This window comes from Caenorhabditis elegans, chromosome X, assembly GCF_000002985.6.
Source record: "Caenorhabditis elegans chromosome X".
NCBI classification, from domain to species: Eukaryota; Metazoa; Nematoda; class Chromadorea; order Rhabditida; family Rhabditidae; genus Caenorhabditis; species Caenorhabditis elegans.
The window spans coordinates 15,597,588-15,611,620 of record NC_003284.9 but is presented as its reverse complement, the minus strand read 5'-3'; the positions used below and the strand labels follow the sequence as shown (position 1 = coordinate 15,611,620).

Sequence of the window (14,033 nt, the reverse complement as noted above, 5' to 3'; positions counted from 1 at the left end):
GAAAAAAACACTGAAAAACCAAAAACGCACATATTTTTGGCCGACACTGTATTTATAAAAGTTGGTTTGCTTTGTGACTACATTTAAGGGGTGGGCGACAATCGTTTCCGGCAAATGGGCAAATCGGCAAATTGCCAGAATTGAAATTTCCGGCAAATCGGCAAATTGCCAGAATTGAAATTTTCAACATATCGGCAAACCGGCAAATTGTCAATTTGCCGAATTTGCCGGAAAAAAAGCAATTTGACGAACAATTTTCGGCAAATTGTAATTTCGCACTAACTTTTTTGGAAATTTTAGAATTACAATTTCAAATAGCAAAATTGTACGCATCCTATAAATATTATTCTATTTTGAATTATTATTTTTTGAAAAGTAAGCAGTTTCTAAGAAAATATGCAGACAAAACTAAAAAAATTCAAAAAAGACACAGTTTTAAGTTTTTCCGTCTTACAAAAAATACCATTAAAATTTCTGGCAAATTTGATATCCGGCAAACGGCAAATCGGCAACTTGCCGAAATTGAAAATTTCCGGCAAATCGGCAAACCGGCAAATTGCCTATTTGCCAAATTTGTACATTTCCTTCCAGACCCAAAATGATCTATTTTTGAACATGTGCCGTCTAAATGATTCAGAATTCCGCAAGTATGCTTTAAGCTAGACAATTCAAATTTTTAAAATTGCTAGCTAAGTTATCTTGTAACTTGTACTACTGAAAATGTTCAATTTCTTGAAACGGAAAAAAAGTTACCTAGGTACCCTCATTAATCCAAAAAACCCTTTCTATATTTCTCGTAAACAGTGCCCATGATTTCTAATTCTAGCAGTCAACAACTTTCATTTTTATTTTCAATTTCCAATGTTGCATGACTTTTTCAAATTACCAACTTGCACGTGAGACGTGTCTGTTGCGAAATCGAACTTTCTGCTTGCAATGAATTCTGCTCACTTTTCAATGATAAAGTTCTTATCTCGAATGCAATTCTATTTCGTCGTTTGTGACCCAATGTTTATTGATAATTCACAGGCTTATCGGTTTTGTAAAAGAGTTTTGTGAATATGTATATTATAGCAGTGCTACAGTATCGAAACTTCTTGCGAAAGTTTGAATGCTGACTGGGAGGAGACAGGGAGGAATACACATTGGCAGACCTTATATGAGATAAGAGTAGTTACATGAAGTTGGAGATTGAAACAAAAAACAGACATGATGATAAATAAAACACCCATAGAGGTAGTTTGTCGACCTTGAATTACATTACAGATTTTCTAAAATATTCGGAATTTTGAAAGTTGGTAGAATAAGAATTTCTGACGAGTTAATTACAAGGATGCGAGAGAACATACAGAAAGTTGGAAAGTACATAAAGAAAGCTAGCTATCTATTTACATGTTCTATTTAGGAGGGCGATATGTCAAGTCCCTTGAACACCGGAGGTGGATATGATTTCGGAACGGTCCCTTTCATAACAGTTGGAAACGCCAGCGAATTGGCGTCGGACAGAAGCTTGTAGACGACTTTATCAACTGGCTGCTGGCTTGGGTGATAATGTTCGCTAATTGGGTAAATGTCACCGGGAAGCAGTAGCTCTTTCGATATATCACTGCATTTCAGTTGGACCAGTCTTGGAGCACGATGTTGCTTTTGGGCTTGGCTTACTTCCTTCTCGAAGAATAGTTGGTTGATCTGTTGCAGGCGAACTTGCATCACTAATGTTTGATATTCAGTTGGTTTCGTTTCAATTCGACGTTTCATCTGCTCTTGAATTGAGCGAAAATCTCTCTTTGCCATTTCGGTGAGAATTGTTGAATCATTTCTGCAAGCCTTCATTTCTTCATACATTGGGAGTACGTTTTTCGGAAGAAGTCGATCTTTATAGGTGTTGTAGTACATCTCGAACAGGTCCATCTTCACAATCATATCCTGTTTCTTCAGGATTATGTTGGAACGACATCTAATTTCCGGGAAATCTCCATTCACTTGATTCCACAGATCTTCGAGATTCATTCGGGTTGCTGGTGCTTTTTTTAGCAGCATGTTCACAATGTTTCTACCTAAAATAGGCGCGGAGTTTAAACCATTTCAATTTTTTCACTTTGACCTACTTTTGGAGGATATAAAATTAAACGGCCAGCGATGTTGTTTGAATTTGATGGTACGGAACAACAGTGGCATACTATTCTCATGGAATGGATACTTTCCAGTTAGCAATATGTACAGTAAGACACCAAGTCCCCAAAGCTCGGTGCTATAGCTATGATGTGTTCTCGACTCGGCAGTGAGCATCTGAAATTTTATGTTTTTTAATGTGGAACAATATTTGAACTGCAAACCTCCGGAGCCATGAATGGAACGCAAACTGATCTACGAGTAAATTGCGCTTCGGACTGATCTTCCTCACAGCTCATGTCTTGAAGGAAGCACGGACGAACAACCCATTTGTTATGTGCATCTTTCTTTAGGTAGAAGCTTCTAGGCTTGAAGTTTTGGAGAATCACTTTTCTCGAATGACAAAATCGAACAATCTCCACAACCTTTTGGTAGATACTCATCACGTCGTTTTCAGTTATTTCATCAAGACGCTCGGTGGCGTAGGAGTGAATTGTAGCCGATTCGCACGGATTCATAAGAATGTATCTGTCGTTACTCTTGATAATTTCCATTCTCTTTGATATGCAGAGTTCGCTGAATTATTCAAAGATTGTATCAACTTTCTGACTTTATGACGTCAGCGTCCCGATTCTGACTTTTACTTTTTAAATGATTTCATAATCCCCCCTTTGTTTCATCATATGAGCATTTTTTTTGACTCACCTTAAACGGATTTCATCAGCGGTCATGGATGAGATGTCGGTGGGGATTTGAAGTCGTCGAATGACGTCAATCACTTTCGACGCTTTCCATTCAGGAAGCACGTGAGCGGTAAACATTTCGCGAGTTTGTGAGCAAACAGCGCGAGTAACAAGACCAGTTCCATAAATGACAAAGATTCCGATAATTTCACCGTTAACCTTAACATTGATTCTTTTGAATGAGAAGATTTCAAATTTTAATTTCAACTCACCAAGTGTTGGGCACTATATGGGTTCACATGTGGTGCGGAGCTGGATGTAGCTGAAAACTGCTTCGACTTCTCCTCTTCCTCGAGTTCCTGGATCAAACGCAAGTACTCATTCTCATTCAACATTGTTGGTATGCGTTGTTCTGCTGGATGATCTCCATTGTTATATAGATCCGCAGCCGGAACCATAGATCCACGTGTCAGTTGCACGTAGTGATCATTCAACGCTTTGATGATGTGCGGGGGTAGACGACCCAGTGGACGAAGTTCAAGTGTTTTTGCAGGTCCGATTGAAGAATAGCAGATTGGAAGCGTCGTGCCAAAATTCTTTGGATCAATCTTCGGAGCATTGCGAACTCTATAGTGGTACTCTGCTTTGACATTTGGGAAGACGACATTCTTCTTGGCTAGAACATCGTAAAACACCCTTGGACGACTTGAGGTATTTCCAACAAAAGGAAGAGTTGTGGGCCTCCTTCTTGAAACGGCATCCTGACGAACTGGTTCAGAAAGATCTTTTGCGGTTTTTCTGACTCCAGTTCTAGGATTGGCTACGGTTTTGGTTTTGCATTTTGTACGAGCCATACCCTGAAAAACAAAAAAAATAATGTTTAGGGAACATTGTTACAAAAGGAGAAGAAGCAAATGAGATAAAGTTGGTAGACTACAGACAAGAAAATGCAAAGAATGATAACCCTAGAATTGGTAAGAATGAAGGGGTGTTATTGCGAAACATTACTGGCTGCGAGGGTTTCACAATGAATTTTCCGTTTTTTTTTTTTTTAATATTTCGCAATACTACATTGTAGATGACTAGAGGGAGGACCGCCCTTCTTCACATATCACAGAAACGACGAGAGGAATCGGAAGAGAGCGCGTGGCGATGAGAGAAGCTCGTGCATCAGCAGGTATTGCGAAATATCATCGCGGCACTACGATCAACACAAGTGTCAGAGAAGGAAACTACGGGGACCGAAACGAGAGATAGAGAATGAGTGGGTAGATGGTCGAATAGTGATAAAATCAAATGTCTCGAGAACTGTAAGACTGTTCACAAACGAGTTGTAACCGATTAGGGGAGCCATGGTTGGAAATTGAAGTCATAATTTGCAATTTGATTAGGCTATTAAGCATATTTAATATTATAGTATTTTACTCTGTTCTGAAGATGAATTTGAAGAGCAAAACAAGAAGCAGGAGGAAATAATTGTTTTTTCCATGTCTTAGGCATCTACGTATATGAAAAAGAAAAAGCATGATCTCTTTGGAACAAGGAAAAAGATAGCTGGCTCAACACCAATGACAGATGAATAAGGAGAAAAGCTAGAGCCCACACACACGTGCGCATTCACTCGTCATTTCACTCTTCTCTCTTTTTGTCTCTCTACGTGTTTTTTTCTTCATCTCCAATCCGTCTCCTACGCGGCACATAAGGCGAGAGTCAGACAGCACAGTACAGCGCACACCGAGAGCGAGACGTTAGAGACACGCAGTAGAGACCAGTTCCGTTGCAAGCGTCGCGGTCGATAGTACGCGACGCGTCGTTTCTCAGAGAAGACAGAGATAGAGGAATGGAGGGGCCCCCGTTTTTGTCCAGTGTCTCTTTCCTCGTGATATTCCATTGCGTAGCACTCCTCGTACAACTGCTCCTCTCTCTCTCTCCGACATTGCCTCTTTTAGCTTTCTGGAGGCCAATGGATTCTCTATTGCTTTTGGACGTGGCGTTCATCTTTCTCTATCCCAACTACTTCCACATTTGTCTCTCTCTCCCCGTCGGTTTTCCCCTACTTCCAACTAATGACAACTTGGCAGTCAGTCTCTAATAGCCACTTTCTTTTGTGTGGTCTATCTATTCTCATTGCTACTTTTTTGTATCCTTTTTTCTGAAACGAATAACCAAAATATAATCCGCAACTTTCAGGTAACAAAAACACATAAAAATGACGGCTGCTCCTTACAATTATTCGTATATTTTCAAATATATTATTATTGGTGATATGGGTGTCGGAAAATCGTGTCTTCTTCATCAGTTCACAGAAAAGAAGTGTAAGTCCCGCATTCCTGGAAAATCGATATATCATGTTGTTTGTGTCAACATTAGTCATCAACAAGAGACCTGTTCCTCCGGTCAATAACCACCGTACAATCACTGCGGGCAACAAACGCAAAAACTAACTATAACTAACTTTCAGTCATGGCCGACTGCCCGCACACAATCGGCGTGGAATTCGGCACCAGGATTATTGAGGTCAGCGGACAGAAGATCAAGCTTCAAATCTGGGACACGGCGGGCCAGGAGCGATTCCGCGCTGTGACGCGATCATATTATCGTGGAGCAGCCGGAGCCTTGATGGTCTACGACATCACTCGCCGTTCTACCTACAATCATTTGAGCAGCTGGTTGGCCGACGCAAAAAGCTTGACCAATCCAAATACGGTAGGTAAAATATATACTTGGTTTATAATTTTTACTCAAAAGTAGGGTTGAAAAATATATAAAAACTCGAATTTATACTTTATAAAAGCATTCCCAAGTTCCAAAATTAAAGCGAATTTGAACTTTCAGCAAAATTTCAAAACTACATAGATGTACGCCATGTTTAGTAAATTGCAATTTATGAATTTTTGCAAGCATAACATTTATTTGCAGCTCAAAAGATCGTAGACTATAAACTGAATTTCAATCAAAATTCTCATGAATCAGATTTAAGCTGGAAAACATTCAATCTGTATGTGCTCTAAATTGTGTGTTTTATCGTTAAACTAATATCTAAAAAAAACGAGTTAAAATTGGGTTATCTAGTTTTATTTGGAGAGTTAAAAATCTACCTGTATTAGTAAGAAAACAGTATTTCGTCCACTTTGCACTGATTTAATTTTACAATAAAAATGAGATTCAAGCACCAATTCTCACAAGTTCCTTTTTCAGGCCATCTTTCTTATCGGAAACAAAGCCGACCTCGAAGATCAACGTGACGTGCCATACGAGGAAGCAAAAGCTTTCGCCGAAGAAAACGGGCTCACTTTCTTGGAGTGCAGTGCGAAGACGTAAGTTTCTTCCCCCCACCCCCCCACTGCAAATTCATCAATTTCAAATGGCTTTTTTTTCAGTGGCAGTAACGTCGAAGACGCTTTCCTCGAAACGGCCAAGCAAATCTATCAGAATATCCAAGACGGAAGTTTGGACTTGAACGCCGCCGACACTGGCGTCCAGCCAAAACAGAACTTGCCACGTGCAGCTGAAAATAATGGGAAGAAGGACTGCAACTGCTAGTTGATGTGTGCAAAGTCCCTTCTTCCCCTCAAATCATTCCCAATTGATTTTAATGTATTTTTTTAAATTATTACTTTCTAATCCGTCTATCTGTATGTGAGAGCTTGTCACCCATTATCATTAAAATGCCAGAAGAATCAACATTGGGTGGTATGGTTTCTTGTTTCCAAATTCTAGTTGCCTGTCAAAATCTAAACTTGTAATCACTATAAAACTACTCTGAAATTCAGAACTTTGTGTCACTTTTACTTACCAATTCCCAGTCTTTTTCAGTCCCCCACCCATTACTCACTATCATCATCGAACTGTGAACCGTTCATAATATAACACTTTCGCTCACCCAACCAACTGCATATTTAGTAGATTTTTTCTGTCAAAAACCGTTTTGAACATTTTTCCCCCATTCCTTGTGTGATAAGAAACATCTATATGATCCCACCCCATTAAGTGCTATAATTGTGCTTTGAAAATCAAAAAAACTAACGATTTTTGTCATTTTTGTCACTTTTCCTTATAAATAGTTCTCTGTTGTTAGTTTTATGAACCTATGATTTCAGAAAACTTTTTCAAAATTTATTTTTTTTGTTTAATCATTTTTCAGCAAAATTCAATTGTACATATAATATTTAAAAAAACTATTCATTGAAGCATGAAGTGCTCAATCTTCAAAGTTAACATCACCAGTAATAGTCAAATGTGTTTTCAAGTGTGCGTAAATTTTTCTAATGACAGAGTAATCCGTGGCTGAAATGGGATTCTAGTCACGGGTGGGCAGCAAACGATTGTTTCCGGCAAATCGGCAAATCGGCAGATTGCAGGAATTGCAGATTTCCGGCAAATCGGCTAATCGGCAAATTGCCGATTCGCCAAATTTGCTGGAAAAAAAGAAACTTGCCAAAAAATTTCTGCAAATTGTGGTTTCGCACTTATTTTTTTGGAAATTTTAGAATTCCAATTTCAAATGACAAAATTTTACGCATCCTATGAATATTCCTACATCTATTTCGAAAAGTAAGCAAATTCTATGAAAATATGTAGACAAAACGGAAAAAATTCAAAAAAAAACGGTTTTAAGAGTTTCCGTTCTATAAAAAGTCCCTCTAAAAATTTCCGGGAAATCTGATATTCGGCAAACGGCAAATCGGCAACTTGCCGAAAATGAAAATTTCAGGCAAATCGGCAACCCCGCAATTTGTCGACAATTCAATTTGCCGAAAGGCAATTGCCGCCCACCCCTGATTCTAGTTACTCACCTAAATTAGTAAACTGTCAGAAATTTGAAAATTTGCGTAAGCACATTTCGCTTCACCAGTGCAATTGAAGCGCTTAGGCATAGCCTAAACTTTCTTGTAATCTTTATGAGATCTTAATTTTTCATAGATGTTGTGAACAACAAGAATTGGAAAACGATTGAATTCTAGAAACTATGTATAATAAGCTCAAAAAACAGCACCTGGATAGGCTTACAAATTAATACCACAATCATTTATAATTACTCAAAAATAGTATTAACCAAATAATTTATAATTTTGTGGAGATCTTACATAAACTACCAAAACTTGAAAACATATATTACAGCTTTTTACAATGTTAACCTTAACAAGCATTCTTTATTCACAAAAAGGGATAGTCGTAAAAATTGCAACAGAATAAAGAAAAAAAACAACGAGATGGAGCTGCGATAATACTTGAGGAAGGAAGAGAAGAAAAACAACGAAACAACTAATAGATTGAGGTATTTGGGAAATACAAAGTGGTATTTAAAGGATAGAAAAAAGGAAAACTAATAGTAAGTGCACTTGAAATTAACGATATTAATATTTTGAAACCTTGAAGGGAAGATAATTGGGTTAGTAAAAAATAAGATACAATGCAATGTTCTTGTTATGCAAGAATTTTTGGTTAGAGCATTGATTGCGCTAATGAGGTGTCTTTAATGTTAGAAGTTTTTGAAAAATTTAGGCAGTGACGACAAACTTGATGACCATAGTGAAAATGAGACCTGAGACGATTCCTGAAATGAGGAAAAATCCAGCCATCATTCCAGCCACCTGAGCCTTTGATGGATCGACAGTCTTTGAAGTGTACATCATGGAGAGTCCTGAGAAGTATCCACTTCCGAAGCTCATCGATGCGGCCACAATGATGAAAAGCCACGTGGATTCGAAGAAGACCGGGAGTGTGCGGGTCTCAGGGAGGTAGTTGCAGAAGATGAAGAATGGGATGTAGAGGAGACGGAGGTAGACTGGGATCCAGAGCTTGTTCGGGGCGGGCTGTAATAAAGACTTAATTTCTGTCAACTTTCAGAGGCACTTACCCATTGCTTTCTCCCGGCGACGATTGATCCGATGAAGGCAAACACGTTGAATTGAAGGAATGTGGTAACATCCATGAAGTAGTTCTCTAAAATTTAATTTTTTTTTTAAATTTACCAGCTTGGTGATAAACTCACGTGGCAATGGGAAATCGTAGGTTCCTCCTTTCTTCTCATCCTTAACGTACATCATGACTCCAGGGAAGATTGAAAGCGTGACGAAAAACACCAAAAATACATTAATAAGTTGTGGGAAAGCCTCTTTGAAGGTCGCAATGTAGTTTGCCATCTTTCCTTCGTTGTCAGCTGCTTCCTCATTCTTGGCGCGTTGTCTTTCGGCACGTGTGCTGTAAAACTGGTAGAAGCGTTGCTTCTTAAGGATGTGGAACGAGATGAAGCAGAAGACCAATGTGATCAACGCAATTGAAAAGTAGGCGAATGATCTATCCAGGATGTTGCGAGTGACAGCCTTGGTTGACATACTGAGCAAGGTAACGAATGTTCCGCACAAGTTATTTCCAATGATGACAGCATTGGTGTACTTGAATGGAAGTTCAGAAGCGAGGCCGAAGATACTGTTTTGATAGACTCCATTTGCTCCGTTCAACACGATGATTGTGATGATGGTAAGAGTGAAAAATCCAGTGAGCCCTGGAAGTATGTAGATTAGTTGAAAAAAAGAAGATATCGATGTTTGATGATCTGCAAAAAAAAGTTCACGTGTCCTTATCACTCACATGTGGAGGTTTCGACGTAGATGAAGATCATAGTAGTGATCACACAGACAGCTACGATGGAGAGTCCGACAGTGATGCGGCCAGCAAGTCCTCCCCTGAAAATTGAAGATGCATATTTGGAATTTAAAAAAAAGTTTTGAATTAATTGTGACTTGTTTTTTAGACCAGCATTATGAAAGTTCGTACTGTGGCAGGATCATTTCTCAGATTTTGGAGCAATTCAATTCAAGAATTAACTTCAAAACTTTTATTGATGTTACCTTATTGACCACGCTTTCAAAAAATATTTGATCACTTTTTCTTCAGACACCCCCTTCAATAATTATACCAACTTCTCAATCTAATTCGTAGATCTTAAAGAAACCAATCGACACCTTCTCCCGCGTGTCACATTTTTTTTGTTGCGAACGCCGGCGCATCAATTCATCATTTTCTGTCGACCTCTGGCACTTATCTCGCATGCCACAAGTTGGCAGCGCTGATAAGCGACGATGACCTTACTTGACGACAATGAAGATGTTGAGAAGATTGAGAAGAAGGTTCGGCACTTGGGAAGCGATTGTTTGGAAGCTTTGGAAGTTGGATGAATAGACCGTCGGGTCTCCGGTCACTTTTCCGGTGTCCATGTCGATTGTTGAGTTGGCGAGCATTTTGTACGATTCGAAGTACTGGAAATGTTCAGAAATTAGGATTAAAATCTTATCCTATTATTTTTTGGAAGTTTAATTTATAATTCAAGTTGTTCCTTAACCACAATTCAATAACTACGTATTTGTTTTAAAAAAATGTATGTAGATTAATATGATAAAACATTTCTGTAGCTCGACTAAAGCACCAGTGGATTTGGTTCCCAATTTCTAGATTCGTAGAGCTTGAGGAGCATTTTTTCAGTCTGTCAACTATTAATTTGGTTTTAAAGTACAAATGATCAATAAGACCGCTATGGCGTTCAAACTTTTTATGCACCCTACCCAAAACTCACGTCATAGGAGATGGTGATAAGCATGTTCCACGGCATAAGAGTTCCGATACCATGGAGCAAGATAATGTAGAAAACAAGGTTTCCCTTGTCCTCCGGCTCCGGGGTTTCTTCCTCGACTTCGGCATCCTCGACCTTCTTCGCCTCGTTTAACGGCTGAAGCTCCACTGCAGCGGACATAGTACCCTGGAAATATTTTGGTAGAAAACATAAAAAATGTAATATAAGGGATCATAGAGAAACAAAAAAAACAGATTGCAAGGAATAAATGAAATAAACAAGCTAATCGTATCGGAAATACGGGGCTACGTCGAAATACGAATGAAACGAGGATATATAAGTTAAAAGGCAAAAAGTAAATGCAAAAACCAGTAGCCCATCCCCTCTCACAGATATTGAAATTTACCACCCGACTTTGTTGATGATTCAAAAATGGCGGCTAGAGACTCAGAGAGCGGTGGGGGGAGGTGGGGTGCTACGAAGAGGGTACACACGCAATGGTGGGGGGAAAATGAGAAGGGAGAACGAATAGAAGGGTGAACGCGCGCAGACATGCAGATGTCTGTTGGCCAGGGTCACCAACCACACGTGTGTGTGTGTGCTCAAAAGAATGCTATTCATTTCTTGATAAATGATGACGTCACAGGGCAATAAGGATAAGAGCGAACTTCATATTCGTATTGTGGTAAGAGATTGATTAAACATATGTGTTTTAAAAGGGACTAAAAAGAGAAAAATCTAAAAATTTAAATGGAAGCTTTAAAATTTGAAGAAAGAATTAGAAAGTAGTTTTCTAAAATATATACTACGAGTTTACTACGATTTCGAAAGCCTTCGCCTATAAAAAATACCCTTTCTAATTTTCAATTTGAACACTCATCCTATTTTTTTTTTGAAATGAAATAATTCTGCTTCATGATCATCAACTTGTAGAGACACTTGCTCCCTATCACTTGACGTCATTTAACTTGATAGATTGATTAATTACTCTAGGTTAGAGGTCAAATTCTTATGACCCATGCTCTAGAAGTGTAAACTAAAACATTTATAAATAAATAGCAACTGTTGTAAAAATGAATCACTTTAAAACCTAATCATCCTGATAGCCTAACAAAAACTTTCACATGCACTTTAGTTCAAAAAATAGTGTAAAATGTGTGAATGGACAAATGACAGCTTCATGATGCATTGAGCCAACCATTTGATAGGTCGTTTTGAGTGTGTACTAGCTGCAACTCAAATGATAGATGATACGTGTCTGCTGTTTTTTGCAAAGTACTCACTTTCATTGTTTGCATTGATGAAACGAAAGATGGGTAGGTCAGACGGTAGCGCAAATAAAAAAATGGCTCTTTCTTAAATGTTGCCGTTTCTTTCTTCTATTATTTCATTTCTTTTTCTATTACCTACCGATAACCATAAAGAAGGAAGGAACGTCTGCTAGGCAAGGGGGAAATAAAACGGAATGTGCCAAATGGATGCCGGGGAGAGCGGTCAAAGAGGAGGAGCCTGTACATGGGCGGAGTCGATTTTCTAGAGATGAAGCAGAGAGACATCGAAAATAAGATAATCGTTATATTATGATTAGAGCCAAAAATTAAACGTAGAGCTCTACAAGCTTTAGAATTGTACGAAAATATACTGAACCAAACAAATATAGATAGTTCAAATACAAACATCTAATAGCACTATTCCCTGCGGAAATAATCAAAATCCCGTGGTGTCAGGCTGCCCCATTGCGGTTTGATCTACAAAAAATGCGGGAATTTTTCTCTCAGGAAAACGAGACGTCAGCACACTCTTATTCATGCGAAATTAGTTGAAAAGTCTGCGTATCTAACCAAAATGGAACACTTTGATAGCACGTGCAACATGAGTATCTTTATATTTGAGCTGTTCAAAAAATGTTCAAACTCACATTGTCAGAGCTCAATATTAGTTTTGAAAAAAATGAAACTAATGGCAACATTAAAACTAAAAACGTTTGACATTTCAAATCAGATTAAACGATGGACAATTTTGCTGAAAATGACAGCTGCAAGATTAATTCGGAACTGTTGTAAAGCTGTCAATTTAAACTTTAAAACGTTCACCATTTATTTTTAAATGGTGAAAACTGTTGCTGAAATGCTGATAATGCGCGTCCGGTAAGTGAGTTCACTGATAATTGATGTTTAGATTTTATCAAACAATCAAAAAAAGGTGGCCAACAAAAAACTCAAACTTCATGTACTTCAAAAAAAAAATTAAGCCCAAAAACGGAAAATTGCGTGACAAGTACTTTTTTTTTTGCAATTCATTTCATTTGAAAATTGGTAAACTCATTCGAAATAAGAACGATTATTGCTTATCAGCAGAGCACACCTTCTTACATGAGAATTAACACCGCTTATAGGGCATTTTACACCACGTGTGTACTACAAGTACTAGGTCACTGATAATGTATACCTAATTTGAATGTGAAACTTAGCGGAAAAGTGGACATGAGGAGACTTTGTGAATAATAGGATTATGCTAAACAGTGGACAAAAATGTACTAATCAAAAGTGTCAATTTGCATGAGATTGGCAGTTAGGAAAGAAAAGTTGTGGAATGAGACAGAACGCATGAAAAATGTGAATGATTGAAACATTTCATCGTTTATGAAAGTTCGTAAAAGGTAGACATTAAGTTCATACCAACTGCAATTTTCTTATGGTTTTTTTAATATTAAGTGGTTTGAATAGCATTTATAGAGAAAAGGTGGAGTAGTCAAATTTTCAATTTTTGTCAAATTTTCAACACTTTGAAAAAAAGAGCTTTTGTGGAAATCCAAAGCAATTTTGCATGTTCCGACACCTATGATGTTTTAATCCAAATAATTCATACAAAATTACAGTATAAAAAATGCAGAAAAAATTCTCCACCTTTGAAAAGCATTAAAGCCCCCTTAAATAAGTTTTTTTGTAGTCAATACTGTGTTTCGGGATGTTTCTCAGCTTATCTTAATAGCTTAACATTTCTAAAAGATGTTGTGAATTAAAAAAAAATCCTCATGAAAATCCTCATTAATACATAATAATGTAAATTTATTTAAATAATTTTCCTCACCAAAAAAAACAGAGAAGCTGAGTATACTTATCGCAACAAAATCGTTTCATTCCTATACTCCGATCGTCTGTTTTCCATGTTCTCCAGTCTTAATAGACTTTGTTATCAAGATGGTATCTCTCTATCTTGTAGTTTCTCCCATTTTTTCAATCTTTTTTTGCAGATTTCCAGCTTTTGTCATCGAAATTTGCTCTCTTAGAAACTTTGTACCAGTTGAGTGCATTTTCAATCATACGAGGAATTCGATTAAACTAGAATGTAAAATGTTCTGGGGGCTTTTAAGAAAACGAATTACTAAATATAAATCGGCCGGCTGGAATTGACTTTTTTTATGAATCAAAAACTTTTGTTTCTCTCATAACTTGATAGTTTTGTGCCCCAATGTTTCGATATATTTAAAATTTGTTAGTAATGTGTTCTTTTAATCTCTTGAAAAAAGGTCAGCTACACTTCACTAACTGTTATTTGAGCTTCTAGATGCAATAAACCACTCATCTTTACAGCTCAATGCGCGAAAGCTGTAAACAGATCCTATTTCCGGCACAACTTCAAAGATGTACCATCTGTTGCATGTT

General features: G+C 37.7%; 3 protein-coding genes and 1 long non-coding RNA gene across 4 annotated transcripts; 1 reads left to right on the top strand and 3 right to left on the bottom strand.

Moving 5' to 3' along the window:
• Nucleotides 1–997: 997 nt before the first annotated feature.
• nipi-3 lies at nucleotides 998–3,652 on the bottom strand. Its single transcript, NM_078172.10, has 5 exons — nucleotides 3,068–3,652; nucleotides 2,818–3,014; nucleotides 2,337–2,688; nucleotides 2,109–2,289; nucleotides 998–2,057 (listed from the first exon to the last, which is right to left on the bottom strand). The coding sequence occupies exons 1-5, from the start codon at nucleotides 3,647–3,649 to the stop codon at nucleotides 1,402–1,404; spliced, it is 1,968 nt and encodes a 655-aa protein (NP_510573.3). The 5' UTR covers nucleotides 3,650–3,652; the 3' UTR covers nucleotides 998–1,401.
• Nucleotides 3,653–4,985: 1,333 nt separating this feature from the next.
• rab-14 (Ras-related protein Rab-14) lies at nucleotides 4,986–6,986 on the top strand. The gene is made up of 4 exons (NM_078171.5): nucleotides 4,986–5,110; nucleotides 5,257–5,501; nucleotides 5,994–6,112; nucleotides 6,176–6,986. The coding sequence occupies exons 1-4, from the start codon at nucleotides 5,005–5,007 to the stop codon at nucleotides 6,336–6,338; spliced, it is 633 nt and encodes a 210-aa protein (NP_510572.1). The 5' UTR covers nucleotides 4,986–5,004; the 3' UTR covers nucleotides 6,339–6,986.
• A 948-nt stretch (nucleotides 6,987–7,934) lies between these two features.
• Nucleotides 7,935–10,554, bottom strand: ent-2 (Equilibrative nucleoside transporter 3). Its single transcript, NM_078170.7, has 6 exons — nucleotides 10,372–10,554; nucleotides 9,891–10,057; nucleotides 9,390–9,484; nucleotides 8,791–9,303; nucleotides 8,656–8,741; nucleotides 7,935–8,611 (listed from the first exon to the last, which is right to left on the bottom strand). Exons 1-6 carry the CDS (start codon nucleotides 10,546–10,548, stop codon nucleotides 8,297–8,299), a joined length of 1,353 nt encoding a protein of 450 aa, NP_510571.1. The 5' UTR covers nucleotides 10,549–10,554; the 3' UTR covers nucleotides 7,935–8,296.
• Nucleotides 10,555–10,932: 378 nt separating this feature from the next.
• K09A9.12 lies at nucleotides 10,933–11,818 on the bottom strand. The gene is made up of 3 exons (NR_164191.1): nucleotides 11,779–11,818; nucleotides 11,652–11,723; nucleotides 10,933–11,597 (listed from the first exon to the last, which is right to left on the bottom strand). It is a non-coding gene; the product is annotated as a long non-coding RNA K09A9.12 (long non-coding RNA).
• Between the last annotated feature and the right edge of the window lie 2,215 nt (nucleotides 11,819–14,033).

What these genes read in the sequence shown, in the direction of transcription:
- ent-2 (NM_078170.7), bottom strand. Translation starts at nt 10,548, where the DNA reads ATGTCCGCTGCAGTGGAGCTTCAGCCGTTAAACGAGGCGAAGAAGGTC. An exon ending in TTATCACCATCTCCTATGAC is followed by an intron (nt 10,058 to 10,371) that starts GTGAGTTTTGGG and finishes GAACATTTCCAG; the next exon opens with TACTTCGAATCGTACAAAAT. An exon ending in TCGCCGGGAGAAAGCAATGG is followed by an intron (nt 8,612 to 8,655) that starts GTAAGTGCCTCT and finishes TCTTTATTACAG; the next exon opens with CCCGCCCCGAACAAGCTCTG.
- nipi-3 (NM_078172.10), bottom strand. Translation starts at nt 3,649, where the DNA reads ATGGCTCGTACAAAATGCAAAACCAAAACCGTAGCCAATCCTAGAACT. An exon ending in CATATAGTGCCCAACACTTG is followed by an intron (nt 3,015 to 3,067) that starts GTGAGTTGAAAT and finishes ATCAATGTTAAG; the next exon opens with GTTAACGGTGAAATTATCGG. An exon ending in TTCCATTCATGGCTCCGGAG is followed by an intron (nt 2,290 to 2,336) that starts GTTTGCAGTTCA and finishes ATAAAATTTCAG; the next exon opens with ATGCTCACTGCCGAGTCGAG.
- rab-14 (NM_078171.5), top strand. Translation starts at nt 5,005, where the DNA reads ATGACGGCTGCTCCTTACAATTATTCGTATATTTTCAAATATATTATT. An exon ending in TCAGTTCACAGAAAAGAAGT is followed by an intron (nt 5,111 to 5,256) that starts GTAAGTCCCGCA and finishes ACTAACTTTCAG; the next exon opens with TCATGGCCGACTGCCCGCAC. An exon ending in GCTTGACCAATCCAAATACG is followed by an intron (nt 5,502 to 5,993) that starts GTAGGTAAAATA and finishes TTCCTTTTTCAG; the next exon opens with GCCATCTTTCTTATCGGAAA.